At 44.1% G+C, this 20760-nt stretch overlaps 1 protein-coding gene across 1 annotated transcript in view; it reads right to left on the bottom strand.

Annotated features, from left to right (window-relative positions):
* Nucleotides 1-19543, bottom strand: part of LOC8050688 (CUB domain-containing protein 2) — a 31964-nt gene extending 12421 nt beyond the window's left edge. Inside the window, exons 1-6 of the mRNA XM_040211910.3 lie at nt 19480-19543; nt 18724-18901; nt 15271-15461; nt 11835-12032; nt 4367-4520; nt 3486-3577 (exon numbers count right to left, since the gene is read on the bottom strand). Coding sequence (XP_040067844.1) covers nt 3486-3577; nt 4367-4520; nt 11835-12032; nt 15271-15461; nt 18724-18901; nt 19480-19543 — 877 coding nt within the window. The remainder of the gene's footprint in view (nt 1-3485; nt 3578-4366; nt 4521-11834; nt 12033-15270; nt 15462-18723; nt 18902-19479) is intronic.
* Between the last annotated feature and the right edge of the window lie 1217 nt (nt 19544-20760).

Raw genomic sequence — 20760 nt, 5'->3', positions numbered from 1 at the left:
GCATTTGTTTCTTTTCTGATCTAATATCTTGAACATTGGTTGTTTAATTTGGCTTTGGAAATGTATGTTAACCCTTGTGTATTAATCTTAAAGGTATTTCTACTATTATTTATATCCCAGTGTTTATTGTACAAATTACTTGCATTTTTTGTTGTAGATGTGATGAAATGTGAACGAGTGTGTACTTACTTACTTCTGTGTGCTCCTTCCTGCGAAAATCCCGAAGGGATTGGCAGTATTTTCAAATAAATATACTGAACAAAAACTTCCTTTATAAATAATTAAAACGGCTCGCGCCACTTATATTTTGCATTTCGACTAAAAAGAAGCTTTTAGCGGCTCTGACCAGTAGTAAGCCCAGGACCTAAGACGTCACATTTCGCGCGCTTTCCGCAATGCGGGTCGCCCTCGTAGGTGGAGGAGGTTTCCGCGTTGTCCAGTTAAAATATGACGTACTGATATTTAGTTTTTCTCTCCGTGCCCGCTGGCTTGCCCGAACCCCAAGAGACGTGGAAACCGCAAAAATGGTAGATGTTTACATATGATTGCAGGGCCTTTTTAAAGGGGTATTCGGCAATTTTTTTTTAATTTTCTCCGGTTTGCCTCAAAATTGGCTCAGCAGACCGATAGACATGGCTGTATTGTGTGAGAAGAAAAACAATTTACGAAGTTATCAAATTTTCTAATTTAGTTCTCATCGCGTTTCTCAATCTGGGGAGCCCCTACTGGCGACATTGAAGTGTGACGACAGAAGTGGTACAAAGTGGGCAGTAAACCATGTTCCCAACTGATTGCAAGACACTTTATGCTGAGAAAAGGATGCTTGGTAGCTGATTCACTGTGCAAAAAACACTCGACATACTCTGTTTAAGGCTACCTGCGGGACCTGAAAGTTTGTACAATTTGTGACGTCACACTACTGGAAAGCACGCTGACATTTGAATGTTGGCTTCGGCATCATCTTCATTTACGGTTTTCTCAAATACTGTTTTGAATTTAGAGAAAATAAATAGCAGAACGTGAAGACTAAAGTACTGGTATTAAGAAAATGCAAATTGTTTGGGTTGCTCAAAAAATGGCCGGAGTACACTTTCGCTTAGGTGCAAAATTTGGAGGGGATATTCTGTGAAAGAATGCAAATACGTTTATTGCGAAAAAAATAAAGTGACACTCCGGCCACTAAGCGTCAACTGAACAGGTGTGACTAAATGTTAATATCGGCGCTGATATGTGCTTAGGTGCTAATTAAGTAGTTGAGTTATCTACATTTCGAACAGACTCAGCTTATATGCGCTCCTGGAGACATGTATCTCTGATGCATTCAAGCAAAGAGTCTAGTTTTATTTTCCAGCCTTCTAGAGATCCACCTGGCTGAGTTCAGCCGCTTAAGGCGGTCGGCTTGAGTTCTTTAAGGCGGTGCAGCGCGTACACACGCTTCAGCTATTCACAGGCTACACCCCCTAAAAAATGCGCCACGTTTGCGCGCTTTGGCTTTGAAGTTTAATCGGAGTTTGAGCACCTCACATACACACCTTATCGCTGGGCGGCCGTTGAAGTCCGCTCGACGGATATGAAAAAGTTAATCACGTGTTCTGATAATCACTTTCCTTAGGCGATTATGTAGAATAATTAATAAGAGTTGTACATGCAAACAAACATGGAGCACGTTATCTCATGTACTATTTTTGTGTTTTTTTGAGCAAAAGTTTTGCAATACGCCCATATAAGCGATTCACTAATCCTCGCTTTGGCTAGTACTGGAGCTCCTTAATTACGCCCTGCTATCTTAATTTTCCCAGCGTCTGTAAAGTTGGCTAGGGTGCGGTCGTGCTTGCTCACACTATTTGAAAAATACCAAATATCCTCACTTCATGTAGGGGCAACAATCCACGAGATTGCGACTCTCCAACTTTTAGATCCAATATAATATTATGGCAATAAAAGTTGCATGGCCGGCACAACCAGTTTCACCTTTAACCTGCTCAAGAACTGTCGTCTACTGGCAGAGGAAGGAGCTTGCTCTTCGGGTATACGGCGGCATTCATATATGATAAAATATGCTAGCTGTGAGTGAAGTAAATTTTCGTCTTTCAGCTACTATTACTTTAACGACGCAGTTCTTTTTGCTGAATTTGACATGGGTGGAAAGTTGGGGAGTTGGTGGTCGATAGTATTTAAAAAGCGCAACGAGGCACGGAGAAGGAAGGTAGACAGAGACACAGCGCTAACTTACAACTGAGCTTTATTTCTGTAGTCACTTAGTATATGTAACAGGTGTCAACAAAAAACAAACCAATAAAGAAACACGAATATGCACCGTTAAAGGGCTAAAATATTGTTCGCAGATACACACCGTTAAAGGGCTAAAATATTGTTCGCAGATACACACCGTTAAAAGGCTAAGTGTTGGGACACGATAAGAACAAACGGCTACACGAAGAAGCACAAAACTTGCTTCGTGGAGTGTCTGGAGGAAGTCGTGCACTCTTTTCTATTGTCGTGAGGGTGTCAGCGTGTATTGCAGACAGGCCGCTGCCTGAATGAACGTTTGAGGGAACACGTATACAACGTAGGTACGGTCATATCAGGGCATCTCAGTGTGCACTGTAGGGATTGCGGTTGCGCTCCCATCTTCAATGACTGTAATGTACTAAGCAAAAACAGATACAAGATTACGCGGGAGATACCTGAGGCCCGAGAAATTGGTTGATTAGGACTAGAGTGTGTCATTGTCAAATAAAGAGCTACGGTTTCTCGACGAAGGAGAGCAGTTTGTGCTGCTGCCGATGGGTGATGTAACAAGGTTTTAGCCTTTTAGCGGTGTGTATCTGCGTTTCATGATTGGCTTGTTTTTTTGTTTGCACTGGTTATATATACTAGGTGACTACGGAAATAAAGTAAGTTGTGAATTAGCGCTGCATCTCTGTTTATCTTCCTTGTCCGGGTCTCGTTGCGCTTTTTAAATACTTTGTTGAAAGCCTGTAGACGTCCAAGCTTCTTGGTGCTGAGAATATAAAGCTGCAGTCCATAAAAAACCTCGTGCCTATGCCAAAGCCAACGTCGTTAATCACTCCTAGAGTTCTTACACCCAGAAAACATACCTGCGACTTAAAAAAAAATAAAAAAAAAAAATAACCCGCAGTTTATTTTTGTGACGTCAGAGTCCGGTGCACACTCGTGAAGTCAGTAACCGAGCACTTTCGAATAAAAAACATGTAAATATAGCTCCATGGATCTCTCCGATTGCATGATATATCTGATTTTATTTGGTCTCACCATAATATTCAAATTTAAAAAAAACTCTAACTTTGCTGTAACTATATGACAAATATTTAGCATTCATTCTTTAAGTCATAGGTTGTTTTAGGACAGCATTATTTAGAAATATGTTGCCCGTGTATCGGGCATTATAGAAAAACAAAAACGGCGTATAAAACAAGCGGGCGCTAAAATCATCTGTAAACAAAACAAAACAAGAAACTCACCCATTGGTTGAAAAGTAACAGCCGTCCAAACCAGCTTGAAACCTATGATTTGTCCTGGTTGTCTAATGGGAGATTGTACCGTCGTATGTAACCTAGAAAAGTACATCAAAAAGAGGTTGTCAGATTTTATTTGAAATTTTACCTTTTGTTTTCACATGTCTACATACACTGAATATGACGATACGCAAGTTTTGATTTTACGAACGTCGTAGTTTTTTTTTGTTTTTTTATTATTCGCTTTCTAAACCGGCTGTGCACCACTACAAAACGTCCTCGCAGCCTCAGATGAAGTTTACCTACCATTTCCATATTCAAATTATATAAAGTTTAAGGAAACCCAAGAAATGTGTCTATAAACTTTCAATGAGATGAGCGTTTTCCACTAATGTCTGAATTGGTCATAGCTCTGTTCCATCAATCCATTATTCGCAAAATCAGTGTTCATACATTACATCAAGGAATGAGTAAAAAAACAGGAGAACATGTCAAACGGTTGGATGTTCCATGGTGCTCTGAATGCTTCGCAGCTTCTCTTCCTTCGTTGGCCGTGCGTTTTGGTGTGAAATCCTTAGAATACTCATGAAACATGTAGCCCTCTCGTGGCTTGTAGTGACAGCTTTGTGTGCTTGCCGGGGGCACTCTGGGTGAATTAACCACATTAAACGTTTCCCTGCCTTCGAAGAAGACACCAAACTTTTCTCCTTATTGTGTAAAAACACGCCGGGATGCAATTCCTTATATACAAAACAACGCACCCGGTGCTTATGCTAGCGCTATAAGGTGTCATTTTTACAATTGCTTTTGATGCAACCAATTTTTGAAGAGTGCGTGGGACCCGAAGTATTTGATACCCCGAGCGGAAAGACAGGAATGGAAAGTACCTAACTAGAATCCTGTTTCTCCTGGACAGTTCCGTCTTCTCTTCCGTGTTCTTATAATATTTGAGATCGCCGCAGTACCGCTTTAGCAACACCGGGTTCACTTTCAGGTTGGAGTAACCGTCGTAGACGGCAAGCTCTGCTTCCCCGCAGTTGGCTGAAATCAGAGACATAAATAATCAGTAAAAACTTCCTCTTACTTCCCAGTAAGCGAGAGTTGCGGAATGTTTCTTAAAACTTGACAAGAATAACTAAATGTAGATAATTCACGCTAGAATTGCTTCATATTCGAAGTATCCGAACGTGCACATCGTAATTTGGGCCACGGGGAGCAAAAGCTCGAACCACATAAGCCAGGGATCCTGGGATCTATTGGCGCGTGGGGTCCAAGTAAGAACCTATGCATTACATACCTTCCACGGTGTTTATTTAACACTGTCAAATCTACGAATTCCACTAAAGGTCAGTATAAACTGATTAACTTCTTGAATAAACATTACAAAACGCAAGGATATCGAAATTGTGGCTCTCAAGAGCTAAATTTCAATTTCAGATTTATTAATAACCTTTTGATGTATAGTCTTAATCTTGATGGTCTAATTTTTGAAGACACGGTTTTATCTTCCTACAGCGGCAGCGCAAAAAGATTAGCACAACTGACCGACGACCGGAGCTGCAAAATCGCGACACGCGGTGCAATTGTTCCCGAGCGCGCCAATAGTGAGAGTGCCAGTCACGTTCCAAGCTCAACGCGGGGGTGGCCGGCAAAAAACAGCCTATTCTAAAGCCCGTACTTTGAAAGCTATCTTGTGCCTCAATGTGCTCAACGAGCTTGAGTCTTACCTTAGAGCGGTAAACCGAAACCCACGGCCTGCAGCGGAAATGGCAGCCCCCCGGTTGCCGCCATCTTGCCTATTTGCCACATTAGTGATCACGTGACGTTAAGATGGCTGCGGCCAATGGTGGGCCAGATCAGATTGGCCAGATCGCGGTCAGCAGATGGCAGATGGGCACTCTGGGGCTGCGTTCGAATCTTACTCGAATGGCGCCGAGTTATTCCGGCGGATCAAGTCACGTGACAAGTCAGATGCAGCAACGCTGGACGCGGGTAGGTTTTCGAACACAACGGGTACGAGAACTTCATCGAGGAGTGAGATAAAAGTTGCGTTCGATTTACTTGCACCTCCTGCGCCGGTGCAGAAAAGTGTAGGGCAGTCTACTTCCGGTATATGTATTCAGATACGACCGGAAGTACACCACCCAACACTTTACTGCGCCGGTGCAGGAGGTGCAAGTAAATCGAGCGCAGCTTCTATCTCACTCCTGGGTGAAGTTCTCGTACCCGTTGCGTTCGAAAACCTACCCGCGTTCAGCGTTGCTACATCTGTCTGGGCACGTGATTTGATCCGCCGGAATAACTCGGCGCCATTCGAGTAAGATTCGAACGCAGCCCCAGAGTGCCCATCTGCTGACCGCGGTCTGACCAATCTGATCTGGTCCACCTCTCGGCGCAACCATCTTAACGTCACGTGATCACTAATGTGGCAAACGGGCAAGATGGTGCCAACCGGGGGGGTGCCATTTTTGACCGCTGATTTACCGCTCTAAGGTTACTCAAGCTCGTTGAATGTACTGCCGGCCACCCTAGCGTTGAGACATGGAACGTGACTGGCACTCTCGCTGTCGGCGCGCTTGGGAACAATAGTGCCGCGTGTCGCAATTTTGCAGCTCCGGTCATCGATCACTTATGCTAATCTTTTCCCGCTGTAGTTGTACGTGAACGTTGCAGAGTATGCGATTATTTTACGGTTTGTACGCTTTCCCTATGTGATTGTTGGTGTTTTGAACCTTTCCATACCTTCCCATACCTTCACAAGCTATCCCACAATCTAAAGGAAGTAGCGCAGCGATACAACGTACCTATGGTGTTTTCTGCCCCGCACAAACTGGCGCAACTGTGTCAAAGAGTAGCCAACAAAGGTGGGATGAAGCGCATTTGTTCAGTAAAGCATGAGCACAAATAGGTGGAGTGTACGATAGGCGTCGTGTGCAAGACTCCGCTGACGTACGGAAAGATATACGTTGGTCAATCTGGCAGATGTATCAATGAGGGACTGCGTGAACATGCTTGGTCTTAGAGGTTGACCGCAAGTGGGCGGAGGCCACTTGTCTCTTCAATGTACAGGTCACAGGTCATGGATACCACACCGAATTCCATCACGCCACGACCATGGTAATCGGCGGGGACCAGATAACCAGTTAACCAGTTAAATTTTAGAGGCGTACACAATCAAAAAAGAATTAACTGAGTATTGCGTAAGCCAAACTTCGGTTTATTTGCATAACAGAGAGATTGGCTATGTGAACAGGCGTGCTCACTGTCCATGGTGGTGTTGTTTGCGGTTGTTGATTTCAGTGTTTGTTTTCCATTAAAACTTCAGTTTAGAGTCACCACTCGTCTTGTGTAGATCCTTCTATGTCGTCTTCGTTTTTTGTGCGCTTTGTCGATTTTTTTTTTTTAAGTATGAACCAACTAGCCCGAATCACGACCCTAATAGAACCTTAGTTTATTCTAGTGTGCATGTTGTTTTTTGTTTTTTTCTGGACGTTTGCTGTTGAGCATTAGGGCCCGTTAACTTGTGAGGCTGCATTAGAGTGTTCTTTTTGAAAGCGCACCTCTTAGGTGTCCGTTACCGCACATTCGCGACTCCAAATCCCTATAGGTGGCGCCACTCGTTTTCCAAAGTGGCGGGTATAATGAGGGTCAGAGATGCGTACCGCTGCTGAGCCTGTCTAGTTTGCTGACTTCACTGAGCGACACAAATTATTTCTGGTAATAAGAGGAAGCTATGGAGTTATGACCGCAGGTCATCTGTTTATCCTGAAAACCAAAACGGTGTTTAGCATAATATTTACGTCAGGAGGCACGTTTTAATTCCGAAGCGAAACCCAAACTAACCTCTCTTTTGGATTTAGTTTCTCGGTTTAGGTCTTAATTTCGGATTTTTTGATAACTCAAAATGTGTCTCACATCGGTATTATTTAGTTAAAGAAGTCGTTTGCGGAGCTTTATTTTGTGACATACGTGTTGCATCCAGGCACTTCAAAATAGTTTGGAGTTTTGAGTGTCCATTTAAAGACAGGGTCTTTTATACACCTTACAAGTAACATGAAATAATGTATTTGTTCAAATAATTTACGCTGATCTTTGTTCGGTCTCGCTGCCTTTTCTCGCTGAGATAATTTTCATGTGAAATAATGAGCTGTGGGCCTTTTAATGGGTTTTGGGTATTTAGGGAAGTGATTGCTTTAACATTATGTATGTGTTTTGAAAGCAACCCGTGACGCATATGACTTTATATTGCATTCAGTGTTTGATTGTTCGTCCATCTTGATAACGATGTCAGAGTTTTTCATACCCTAAAAAGAAAACAAAATGATACGTTTCTGGAAAGACTATTATGGTTAAATGGTGTATTTGAGCAATCTTTGCGTTAATTGGTTAATCAATAGCCGCGGTTTGTATTAATAATAATAATATTAATAATAATAGAATTAAGATACATTAATGCTTAATTTTTCAGTCTCTAATATAATTTGTTGTTTATGGTCTAAATTCAAAAGCGCGAACAAGTATAAAAATCAGAAGTGTGCTAATTATTATCACTGCTGCCACTTGCAGCATTTTGAATTACCAAGTTATAATATAAAAATAGTCTCAAACCAATGAAAACATTTCAGCTAATGTGAAAAAACAGTGCAAAATTATATTAATTGTTGGTAAAGCACATGGTGCTATTAAAGTCTCGACTTCTGACAATCGGCAGAACTTTGAAGATAGGAAAAAAACTATTATTTCTTTCTTAAATTATAAGCTTTTTTTAAATAATATTTAGTTACTTTCATTTTTACGTGCTGTCATTTTGCCAATTTCAGCTTTTCCAGTTCGAAAAAACGCCTACCTGCTCGCATGCCTGCTCACTAAAGCACGTTCCGTTGGCGTCGGAAGCCGGTGATACAGTGGTGAGTTTTAGTGCTGCGTACACGAGCGAACGCAGCCCTGTGTGTTTGCGTTAGCTTTGCGTGTCCCACACTGCTTGTGCGCGGAGCCCAAAATTGCGGTCATGAATTGGCGCATGGCGATGACGCGCATGCGCAACGTGGAGCGCGCAATTCTAACGCAAACGCACAGCGCTTGCGTTCGCTTCTATAGGCGATACTAAAGCTCTCTAATAAGGTACAATCCAATACCAACTGTAGCACTACGTCCGGACAGTGAAGATTGTTGTTTGAATTCGGAAATGGCATTTCGCGAGTCATGATCGCGAGCATTTCCGCTGTGCCCGCTGAGCAGGAGCATCGGGGGACCCTCACTAGAGCGCTTCCCGTTTCCGCCGCGGGAGGGCGGGCTGGAGACGCGAATAGCGGCGTCGCCGTCGGCGTAACCGCTTATGCGGGAACGGGCGCCTAGGAGCCACATAATGCACTACTGCGTGTGTTGCATTGTGGGACGTTCCAAACCTATACCGCAGCTCAACCTTGCCGTTAAATCTAGCGGAGAAACTGAATTGGTGTGTAGGTCTGTGGCGTCCCATAATGCAACACTGCACGCTTTGCATTATGCGGCTTCACGCCCCTCGCTGCCCCCAAACAGGGCCTCCACCATACCCTCCTCCTCTCCCGCCTACACCCCCCTCCCTACCCCCAAGAATAGAAAATAAAAAAAATAAAATATATATATAGTTTTTTTTTCTTCAATTCTTTACAACAGTATATCGTAAATTGAAAATGCCTCAAGAGCAGCGCTCTAATTCCGCATTACAAAGAAGTGTAAACGTCTGTAATTTTTTTTTAGCTCGGTATAATCGATGGTTATTAGTTTAAACTATTATTATTATTATTAAACGGAAAGGACAAGCTCTTGCCCTGTCCGCTTCCTTCTGCTAGTCCGTGCCGCTTGTGCTATTTGTGTCTTGGAGGCTAGACCTTTTGACATCTTCTCTTCATATATTTGAAGTTCACACCTCTACGCTCCAAATTGCATATGTAATTCTACAAAGATGACAGGAAATTGAATAAATATAATTCCCGAGCGAACACGAGGGAGGCTCCCTTTCGTTTTCAATCTTCTGGGTGCTGTGCTCCTACAGATTTAACTGAATCTGCCTGGCCATAAAGAATTGAACAGAAATAGCCATATTTCTCGCGTGCCTGCTTCGCTCGGATTAATAAAAACGCCCAAAGTTTGATTTCGGACCGGGGAGACACGCAGTGAAAGAAGCGAGAAGGAACGGTTTCGTAGCGCGTCGTAAAGCGTTTGGGTCCTGCTGGGAGCTCGTAAACCAAATGCTAGAGGCATTTTTCCAAGGCCGCACGCACGCCTTTCGTTTATGCCGTCGTTGAGAGCTATTCCTTGCAATTGGGCAGTAGGTTTATGGGCTTTCGATGCGGTCAAAAGAGCTCACAATGCTCACTACAGATGCAACAAAGCAGGGATGGGCAAAATACATGCAAATATGTATCTAAATACAAATACAAAATACTTCGTCAAAAATGTATTTAATTACAAATCTAATTATATTTCCAAAAAAGCATTTAAGTACAAGAAACAAATACAACCAAATGTATTTGGTCTCCTCCAAATACTTTTTCAAATGCATTCCTCAAAATTTGCGTCAGCGACTTCAGGGCACCTGCAACTGGTTTCTGGGTATCTCATTTTAATTTTGCATCGCACACTCGGGAGTTAGTCCGCGAGGCTCCAGTAACGCAATAGAAATATAATTTAAAAAGAAATGTAATCAGCTTGGACGTAATAGGTGAAAAAAGTACACAGCTTCAAGCAGCTTTTTTTGTCGATTACATTTTGGTATAGACCAACAAAGAACCGAAACGACCAAGACGCGCAGCACTAGCTAGAGAACTTTGTATTGTTGCAACTCGCACCAGTTACGAAAAACTAAATGACCCGCGCATTTAGAATGTTCCAGGCAAAAATATGGATGAAAGTCAGGCTGGAAAGCATCACAAGTTGTCACAGGCACTTATTTAGCCAGGCTGCCTATGAACGTCGATTTCGTCACTATTCTTGCCCTGGACTAGCACCGTAATCACAAAGTCACTAAACACTTGTGCTTGATTGAGAGGCACTGCATTCGGTGCTGAACGTAGTTTTCTTCCTGTTCTGGACAGTGGCAATAAATTTGAGGGATGTATTTTCGCCCACAAAATTGTATTTAATTATAATTGTAATTGAAATACCCACGTTTTAGTATTTAAATACACACGTCAAATACATTACCCAATTTGTAACTAAATACAAACGCAAAATGCACAAAGTATTTGAAATACGTATTTCAAATACTTGTATTTGAAATACTGCCCATTCGTGCAACAAAGATAGCTTCAGCTAAACCGACCCTTCTCAGTTCTTGTGCGTTTGACGCTGTTTTCAATAAATATTATGCCATTATTTTTGTGCATCTTCTTTTTAGCTTCCGCAGCTATAAGAGGGCTAAGGCAACGATTGCGTGCTTGGAGGCCGGATGTTCGAAAGAGGCGCCCGCCGCTCTCACCTTGTCAGTAACTATAAACAACAGGTCAACCCCAATGGCTGCCGATGAGAAATGTTGATTGTATAGTACTACTGCTTGCCTGGGGTTTTTAACGTGCATCATGCAGTGGGGATACATGGCCACACGCCGTTACGGTGCTTATCTAGATTACAACGAAAGGAATAGGGATTGAGCCCAGGAGGCCCAGGTTCTTCTGCTCAAGTTGGAAATGTCGATGCTGCTCGCAGGAGGTATGCCGCTAAGTTTTAAAATAATAGCTGATGAACGTTAGTTAACTTTATTGAGCTAAAGGTTCTTTGTGTGTACCAGGAAGATTAGAAGGATGTTAATCTCTAAAATTGACCAGAGATACTCGTGAGAAAGGAAGAAAAAAAAAAGAAAAAGCGAGATAGAAAGTGCAATGTGTCATGGCTGCTGATTGTTTCGTATCGAGACGCCGTAGACGTTCCTAGCTTTAACGTAGCAGTGCTATAGCATACTCTGGATGCATCCAGTACTGGCAATGCGTGAAACGAAGTATACTATAGACAAATTAGGAAATTCGCAATGGCATAACACCAACCAGTCAAACACTGGCATACAAAGACGCGCTAAACGAGTCTGATTTTTAAGGGCGTAAGATAGAAAACCGGTCGACGCTAAATTTGCCATCTCTTTATTATGTCGCAAAAGGCACATGCGCATGCAGCCATCCCAAATAAGTTTAAGACGCACGTTATGTACGCATCTGTTTTTTATGTACTTGCTATTTCGAACAAAAACTGCAAGGTAAGACCGTGAGCCTGGAGCGCTTTAAAACAATTTCCGATAAACCATCGAATGTTTCCCGCTCAAATGAACTACAACTTATTTTCTCCACCTCTGAGCACGTGGCAATCGATTTTGGCGGGGCATACCTATGCTTCCTTTGAGCTGCAATTCGAGCACCCGGATGTAGATATGCTTGTCGTAGTCGACCCGGATTAGCCAGTTGCACTCCACGTTCTTGGGGAAGCTGTCGGGGTAACCGGGAGACACCAGGACTCCCCCAACGCCAGTCAGCACCCCTCCGCAACCCGAGATGTTCCGAGAGGACGGCGGGGGCTGGATGAAGCCTGCACCAAGACGACGGAGACAAATGATCGAGTACAGAAAGGGGAATCGGTGACCAAGTGTGTTAAACTACCGCAGCTCAAAACCCGTAGAGCGAAAGTATGCACTATAGAATCCAGAAATCCCAGTTTCAACCCTCCCCCTCCCCCTCTGTTTATTCAGGTCAGGATGAGCATGTACCACCATACGGTCATGCGTCACTATACTGTGCGATGCATGTTGTGAAAGACCCAGTCTATAGCAAACGTACTGCACTGGCTACATTTCTCATCTACAGTGTAAACCAGTATCGCCACACCTCAAAGGCAGGCTGACTTTCTGCTGTCTAAACGAGAAAGTAAAATTTAGTTTTGTTTTGTTTGAGTATAAAAAAACGCACTAGGCTCAGTATGTTAGTTGTAGTGAAGGATGTTTGCTGATAGAAAGTGTCGAGGATTCATGTTGAATTACGGTTTGATTTTTGGGAGACTTCATTTGCTCTTACCAGAGACGTTGTCGCAGCCTTCTGGATTTCGAAAAACAAAATAATTACGAGGCAGCGTGGCAATTCTCTTGCTTAAAAAAACGTGTCACGTTTCGCTTTCCTTTTTGCGTGGCTTTTTATTTATTTAAAGTTTCCAGTTTTCTTAAGACGTTTACCTGATCCACCGTTTATGTAAAGGCCCGTTCACACACTTGCGACTGCTTAGAACCGTGCGCTTTAAAACCTCTTAATATCTCTTACGACGAGGGAAAACACTGGCGACATCTGTAGGGCAGTTGTAAAACAAGTAGTTTCTAAATATTTTTTTTCTTTTTTTTTACAAGCCTCGTTTTTGCTTTTTTAGCTTGAAAAACCTTTGGCAATGCTATAAACGACAATTTCTCATAGATTATACGTACATTTAACCTCGCAAATTTGGATAAAACTAAGAATAAGAAATATTTATCTATTTATTTATTTATTTACAGTGTCTACCAACAGTCAGAGGCCTAAAATGATAGAACACCACGACAGTTTACAAAGGTAAAAGACAAAAACAAAAATTCAAAACTCGACCCGATGACAACTCACAATATGAGATGGTCGACGCGTGTCTTGAACGCTGAAATGTCATCATTAAAAAGGTCAACAACTAACATTGTACCAGCGGTAGTCGAATCGGTTCCTCCCCAGGATATTAAAATTGCAGCTTCTTCGAACGACGAATTCCTAGACTGTCTGGTGAGGCGTTAGGCATAAGCGTTCTAAATAAATTATGACAAACTACAATTTCTTTTTTCGTTTCTCGGTGTGTCGTTTGTGTGCCATTTTAGTAGCGAGCACCCGTCAACTTTTTTGCAGCTTTTTTTTTTTCTCCCGAACTCTCCTTCATGAAATTGAGGAGAAATAGAAGTAATTGCATTGTACTGGTTGCGAGTGATGCCGATGTCATACGTGAAACGTATTCTGTCCTGCTCTTAAACAACTCTTGTCCCCTTCACAATCTTCGTTTATTTTGTCTTCAAGTAAACTGCCAATATTAACAACCTCAATCGATATTGTGCTGGAAGTATTTAAACGCAGCACAGGCGGCCAGGCTAAGAAGATTTATGCCACTCTTGGCTACCGATTTGAAACGCCTTAAACAACCGGTCCTATTAGTTGAAAAAAAAAGGAGACAATCTGCCTGGAGGCATCTATAGTAGAATAGCTTGCGCGACGATAAGTCTCGTCATATTTTGCCCCTGTCCAATTACACAAAATGGTTTAATTGCTTTTGGGTTACGTTGATGCAAGAAGACGCAGGATATCGAAGCCGTCGTTTGTCTTCCAGAATGAGAGACTCCTCAGCAATCATTGTTAGAGAAGAAAAAAATAGACACCACGTAAACTTAGAAAGGAACACTTGCAAATAGCAAAACTAATAAAAAGATTGCTCTTAAGGTCCCATTTTGTCCCGTTGATTTGTTGAACATTAGAGGGAAACATTGCGGTTCTGGTATTATTGGCCTGACGCCAACCACATAGGGCTGAACTGGATTTTCCAAGAAAGTGTGGGAAGCGCTTAGAAAAGCGTTTAAAAGTTTAAAAAAAATATTGAACTCAGGTTATCATAAAGTTCATAATGGTTTTGGCTGTATCGTAGCGGGAAGTGGGAGTCAGAGATGTTTTAGGCCGTAGGAATTTTAACGCAGTAAACATTTATAACCTGCCTCTTGTTTGTGTGCATTCTGATAGATTGGGAGCAAACGAAGCTTTCATTCCTTCCCTTAGCTAACTGGATCGATGAGTGCTTTTGCAGATCTAGAAGTTTTCATTGCACTATCCGAAATACCTCCTAGTACTAACAGGATATTTTTGTCAATTGACGCTGAACTCTGAAATATATTTTTTTTTTCGTTTCATTTTTAAGTGATTGAATAGGTATCCTTTTCAATCTCTTAATAAACTGTTCATTTGTGCGATTCAAAAACGTGCGTCTATTTCGATCCAGGAAGCCGCGGACGCAGCGCTAATACATCACGCAAACGACAGTCTACGAACGCTGTCTTAGGTGTGCTTCTTTTTTGTATTGAAAGGCCCCTGAAAAAAAAAATGGTTTCTTTTTAAGTTTGTTTAGGACACGCCTATCATTAAAAGAATTTTATGCGAAAAAAAAATTTTTTTTTTTGAGCAGTCTTGACGGCGCGAGACGCAATTTAGTCGGTAATCACCTCCTTTTCACTTTTTTTTTTCTCTCTTGGCATTTCGGGCGCGTAGAAAAGAGGTGGATCGGCTTGGCCATCACGTCGAGTTGGAGAAAGTGTATGGCCATCTCGTTGAGGTCGAAAGAGTGTATGACCATTCCGTGACGTCATGGACTTTGCGCGCAGAATTTCAAATTAATCTCGCGCCGTCAACATTGTCCTAATATTTTTTTCTCGTAAAATTAATTTCTTGATACGCGCGTCCCAACCAATATGTTTAAAAAATAACTTTGTTTTTCAGGTTTTTTTTAAGAGGGTCCTGTCCCATTGGTCATAAAAAAAGCTGTCTGCAGACATGCTGGCAGCATGTATGAAACAAAACATGCTTCGAAGATGCGTGAGGCGTGTTTGCAGATAAGTTCGCCATCATGTCCACAGCCAACACAGTGTCCTTTGTATGATGCACGAGCAGTGCGACCGTGCGGCTTGACGAATGTTTGCGGTAGTTCAATGTCCCTTTATAAACCGAATATGAATCCCAACAGATGCATCTGCTCAGTGATACGTGTTGCCAAGGATGTTGGTGCGTACTCTCGTCGGTGAACTGGAACATGCCGAAGAAGCCAGTGCGCTCGTTGGCGTGGTTGGTCTTGAAGATGATCTCCATGCGGGGCTTCATGGTGAGCAACGGTACGGGAACCTCGGTGCCGCAGTAGCGGCCCACCAGCTGCCGGACGTTCGTCACGCTGATGGTGCTGATGTCCACGAAGTCGTTCAGGCAGCTGCGCGAAAGCATTGAGAATTAGAATCAGAACCAAAGTGGCTTTGCTGAGAACCACGGGCACGAGCGTTCAATTTTTCGGGTGAATTTCAAGAGAATCTTTCCGCTGATGTGTGCTAAACCAGCACTCTGGAACGTGGTATTATTTTTGAAGCGTAAAATAATACATGTTTTGCAACCCCGATAACCTGCAAGTCTACCCTCGCCCCACTTCGCTCCACTTCCGGCCACCGTGACAGGGTTAGAGAGGTACTTCCGGTTCTCCTGTGTTTATTTTGTGTTTGGCTAAGTGCGCGACGACTCTTGATTTGCGAGAGATCTGCGCTGTAGATATGCCCCAGTCCGTGCCTTTAAGTTGCCGATGCCCACCGGCACGAACAAAATGTCACAAGCAAACCCTTTTCGATTATATCGAGACGAGGGACGCCCCAGACGCCGCCGAGCTTCGATGATCGCAGTTAAGCAGACAGCGCTCGCCTACTTTGATGTGCTGCCGACAGACGGCGCAATGCGACAAACGCGAGGATGCGGCGCGAGCGGCGCCTCGTCCGTCCATCACCGTACAACGAAAGGTGCCAACCGGATCATTTTGGCACGTATAAATGCAAGCTGACACGGTGCATTGGGGAGTATAAATGCAAGCTGACACGGTGCATTGGGGAACAAACCTTGAATACCAAAGCAAAAAAGTAAAAACCTTAGAAAATTGGGCATTACAAAGACTGGTGTCGCTCTGAAAAATGCGTAATAAAAACTTTCGGAAGTTTGCCTACTAAAACCAATACCCAGCTCGGCGACACCTGCGGAGAAGCTCGACGCGTATCTTCGGCGCCTGGCGGAGAAAGGTGCCCACCGCCGATGCCTTGCCGTTCACAAAGTAGTTCAACGCGTTTAAGAACTCGTATGTTTTAAGTTCTTCTCAGGTATATGTACCAGGTGGCTCGAATAGGTAGTCGTGATGATGAGCCCACGATTACCTGCGGCAGGTTGGTCATTTCCTTGAAAAGCAAGTGCGTCTTCTTTTCACCCAAGGGATCAGGAAGGCATGTCGATCCCGTACAAGTAAGTTTCAGGAGTTACTGCAGTTAGTGCTTGAGGGTTAGGCTTTTAAAGTACGTTCTACTCACTGCGAGTCCTCAAAAAACAAGAACAAAAACAATAGCCAACCTGAAGCCAGATACCCAGGAAGTTCGGTCATGTTGGGTTTCGTTTACCTGTGCACTGTCTGTATATTTTTAGGATATAATTATGCCTCTTTTACAACGTTTGCCTTTATGAGAGTTTGACTGTAACCGTAGTTATAGCACTGCAACGTCACTGACAGACTAAAGAATGCAGGGAGTGGATTGTTACGCTCACGCCTTTTGCTTTGGGATCGGTTTTGATGGCGTTGTGATCCGCTTATTCCTTAATCTTTTTGGCCACGGAGTGCTAATGAAATTGCTCGGGATTCACGATGACCAGTGTTTCTTAAGCTGCCACTGATCATACGGCGTGTAAGTTTCTCAGCTTCTTGCGCACCTAATGCGTTTGTTTACCCCCCCCCCCCCCCCCCCCCCCCCCCCGCCCCCAAACGCGTCTATGTGCTTTTGTATTTCAGCTGACCGTAACCATGACGCCGTGCGCTCGGCTGCCTCGTCACCGCGCGTCCCCTCCGCGTTCCTCCTGTTGACTTTTGATTGGCGTGATCCTCCTTGCGTGCCCATACGCCTTTGCTGCATTATGGAACACTCGCTAGCAGTGTAGCTGCACCATAGCCTCCTCTACACTCACAAAGCCTAGCAGTTTGATGACGGAGCCATAGAGTGCCCGGTCGCAGATTTGGAGCGCGAGGATCTGGTAGCACAGAGCACCAAAGAGCCATTTCTCGGGGAACCTGGACGTCAGCGCACAGCTGTTGCAGCTGCGAGGACCCGAAACACACTTGCTCGCTCGGGAGAAGTGTGTTTCGGCGTCTCGCCGCAGTGGGGCGCCAGTCACGTGGTTCTCCTCTCATCCGTTGTCTGGCGCTCTACCTTTTCCATTTCGACGGCCACTTCTCGTGGCGATCTGCCAGGCATTGTTAGTGCATAGGAGACTATGGCTGCACATATCTGGATAAGGCGAGCACACTGCTCGCCGCTAACTCGGAGCGCCGGTGTTCGACGTTGAAAACGCAGCGTTGATCTGACGTTTCACGACCTTTCGTGCAAGTTCGGAGCCCTGCTTGACCCGAAGGCACTTGGTTTTCTGTGTTAATTTAGTGCGAGCCGCTCGATTCATAACAACCCTACACACTATCCCAATTTGTAGAAATCCGCAGAATAACGTGCGATTTTCAGAGCACGTTACACGCGCTTGTTCGTCGCTTCAAAGAGCTGGTGAATCACCAACAGTCCGAACGAACACTAAAATAGCGCCGGCCTGAAGCCATTTTTTTTACTGATGTGTATATATGCGCAACGTTTTGCAATGGTGATACCGCGGTGTTACACTCGTGTTCTCTATAGACCTTTCCAGAAAAGAACGTGTGGCCGGTGCCATCTTCAGTTTTCGTGCGTATGGCGCGTACTTTTTTTGCTTTCCGAAGCGACGAACACGCACGTGCTCGGCTGTGAAGGTCCCACGCTGGACTGTGATTTTGTTAACATTGGAAAGGTCTATAGTTGCTGGATGACCGGCTTCGCTTTAGAAACGGTTGCTTAAGCCGCGTGGGTCATGCTGCCTATTCACCGTACAAAAGACAGTCTGCACACAGACTCGAACGCGCGTCACCGCGAGATCAGTGCTTCGAACGCCGCGTGGCAATGAGTTTAAGGAGAAAACTTGGGAACGCGGCATTCGAACCACGGATACTGCGGTGACTTGTGTTCGCAGACTGTCTTCTGTACGAAGTATTAGCGGTGTCACCGTGGCTAGAGGGGCTTTAATCGCTTGTGACCAACAAAACGTACCCTGCAAAACGAATCCCGGACTGCTGTTCGTCGATCATCCAGATTATAGTCCGTTGCAACTCAAGAAGGTAGGGCGAGGGTAAGACGGACCGGGGAGGAGGAAGCAGACGGAGCGCTAAAGAGAGAAGGAGGTGTTCCTCGCTTCTCCAGCGTTCCGTCTGCTTCCTCCTTTCCGGTTCGTCTTACCCTTGCCCTACCTTCTTGAATTTCAACAGACTATAGAGCCATTTTGATAGCCTCACCCCCCCCCCCCCCCCTTCCTCCCCGCCCCTTCTCGTGTGTCGTGAAAGTTGCGAACACTCGCGGAACTGGCCTCTATTCTGAACGTACCCTTTGGAGAAAGGCGGCTCGAGGTCGAAGTGCAGGAAGGTGATCTTGAGGGTTTCGGATTCTTGTCCCTTGAAGAGGTAGTAGCAGTGGATGCTGCTGGGGTACGTATCCGGGTACTTGGGGGAAGAGAAGTTACCGGACTTGCTGGCCAGGCTATCGAACTCCATGTGACAAATGCCTGCAACGAGGAATCACACGCGTCGTCGTGCGTTGACTCCGCGCTGTGTTTTTTAGCTACTTTGATACGCTGTCGGGGCGTGCTGTTCTTCTCGGACGGTATTTGGGAAGCGTATGCACAAAGTGTTTTAACGCTCCAGTAGACGAACTGTACTTTTGTTTCAGAGATTTTAGACGCCTTAATATAATTCCGTGCAATACAATATTCCATAAGTTCACGCTACTTAAACCGAAGCTTATGTTTAATAAAGCATATTATGGAAAATATCGAGTAGCAATTGTTTTCCTTGTAAGGACGTGTATCACATGTTTCTCGTTCGGTAAGCGAGAGCGCAAAAAAGTTTTTTTTTACCTGAACACATATTAGGCTGTCTGCTAGTTAGTGTTACTTTATATTGTGCACTAATCAGTACGAGCATGAAGACAGCCAATGGGTGTGCTTCTAAGGGGGAAAGACAACTGGTGAACGACAAAGTACAAAAATAAAACCGCCCACGCTAAATTTATGACTTAGAATGTCTACACGCGCACAAAAAAACAATATGCAAGAAAAACTGGCGTTCTGATGTTCCCACTTACCTATTGCTTTTCTTTGTAACGTGAGTAAAATTAGCAATTGAAAACGTGCTATATATGAAAGCATCTGGAATGAAAAGAGAGACATTAATATCCGTCAGCACAAAGAAAAAGAACTTCATAACATCTAATCCGACATGTTACGTCCCAGATATACGAGATAACGAATAACGTCGAACACTTGTCAGCGACGTCGCGCTTAAACGGGACAAATCGGTTCAACGTTTCCTAATTTCATTTCAGCGACAAAACCGCAAACCAATTATGTCCGCTTCAAGCACATTCGGGCCTGACAGATATTTTACCTCGACAGCCGAGAAACCCGAACGTAAAAAAGACCAAGACAGAAACATACAAAAGGCTAGGTTCGACCAATCTTGCGTAAGATCCTCGCAAAACCTGGTCCACTTTTCTCAGAAACCATCCTTTCAGTTCCATTTTGTTCCTTTTTTTTCTTCTTTTCAGCTTAAAACCGATCGCAACCCTCGTGGTGTGAAGCAAAGGGGGGAACTTGAAATGGAAAGATACACAAATGAACCCATACGTAAGACAAACAAAATCACTATGAACACACACACAAAGATCTCGTTCGCCCGAAAGAAACGCGCGGCTGAGGGTCACGCTTCGCTTGTTCCCCGGGTTCGAACCTCAGCACGAAGGGGCATTCTGGCGCAATTCCAAAGAGCGATCGAGAACAGACCGAGAGAAAGAAATGTGCGAGCTCAGCAGAGTGTGGCCATGCAGTGACCGGACATTGAGAATGGTTGCTCCCCACAAGCGGAGGGCAGCGACAGTTGCGTCTGGAGAGATGTTGCGCAACTTCTGAGCTCATTGAGCGACCGAAAAGGCTCGACGTGTTTTGACATTCACTCGAGAAGCGCGCGCATACCAGGATGCATAGCTAAGAAGACTGTTTGCGATAGCCGATGCCCCAAGAGATGACTTCGTAATCATCTGTCAAGCGTTTCATTCAACCGTACCGTCCGCTGAATATAATGTTGCTGTGTTTCAGCATAGGCGATCATTGATTATTTAGAAATCCATTAATAATTATACCATAAACATCCGTCGAAAAATGCGTACAATACTTAGCGAGTAGGTTAAGTTTAAAACTAAATTTTCCTAATTACATTTTTTAAGTCCTCAATGCCTTTATCGATTCAAAACCTGTGCTAGTACCGAAAGCTATCATGTGGCGAGAACTTGCTCTAAAAATTTGTAAAGACTTTACGGCGCTTATAATGCGGTAGTGACTTCACTAGAGTTTTTGCGCGCTGCTCTTCT

Source organism: Ixodes scapularis, unplaced genomic scaffold, assembly GCF_016920785.2.
Source record: "Ixodes scapularis isolate PalLabHiFi unplaced genomic scaffold, ASM1692078v2 PGA_scaffold2__306_contigs__length_199485367, whole genome shotgun sequence".
Taxonomy (NCBI): domain Eukaryota; kingdom Metazoa; phylum Arthropoda; class Arachnida; order Ixodida; family Ixodidae; genus Ixodes; species Ixodes scapularis.
The sequence above is the reverse complement of the archived record's forward strand: the minus strand, read 5'-3'. Positions and strand labels throughout refer to the sequence as shown.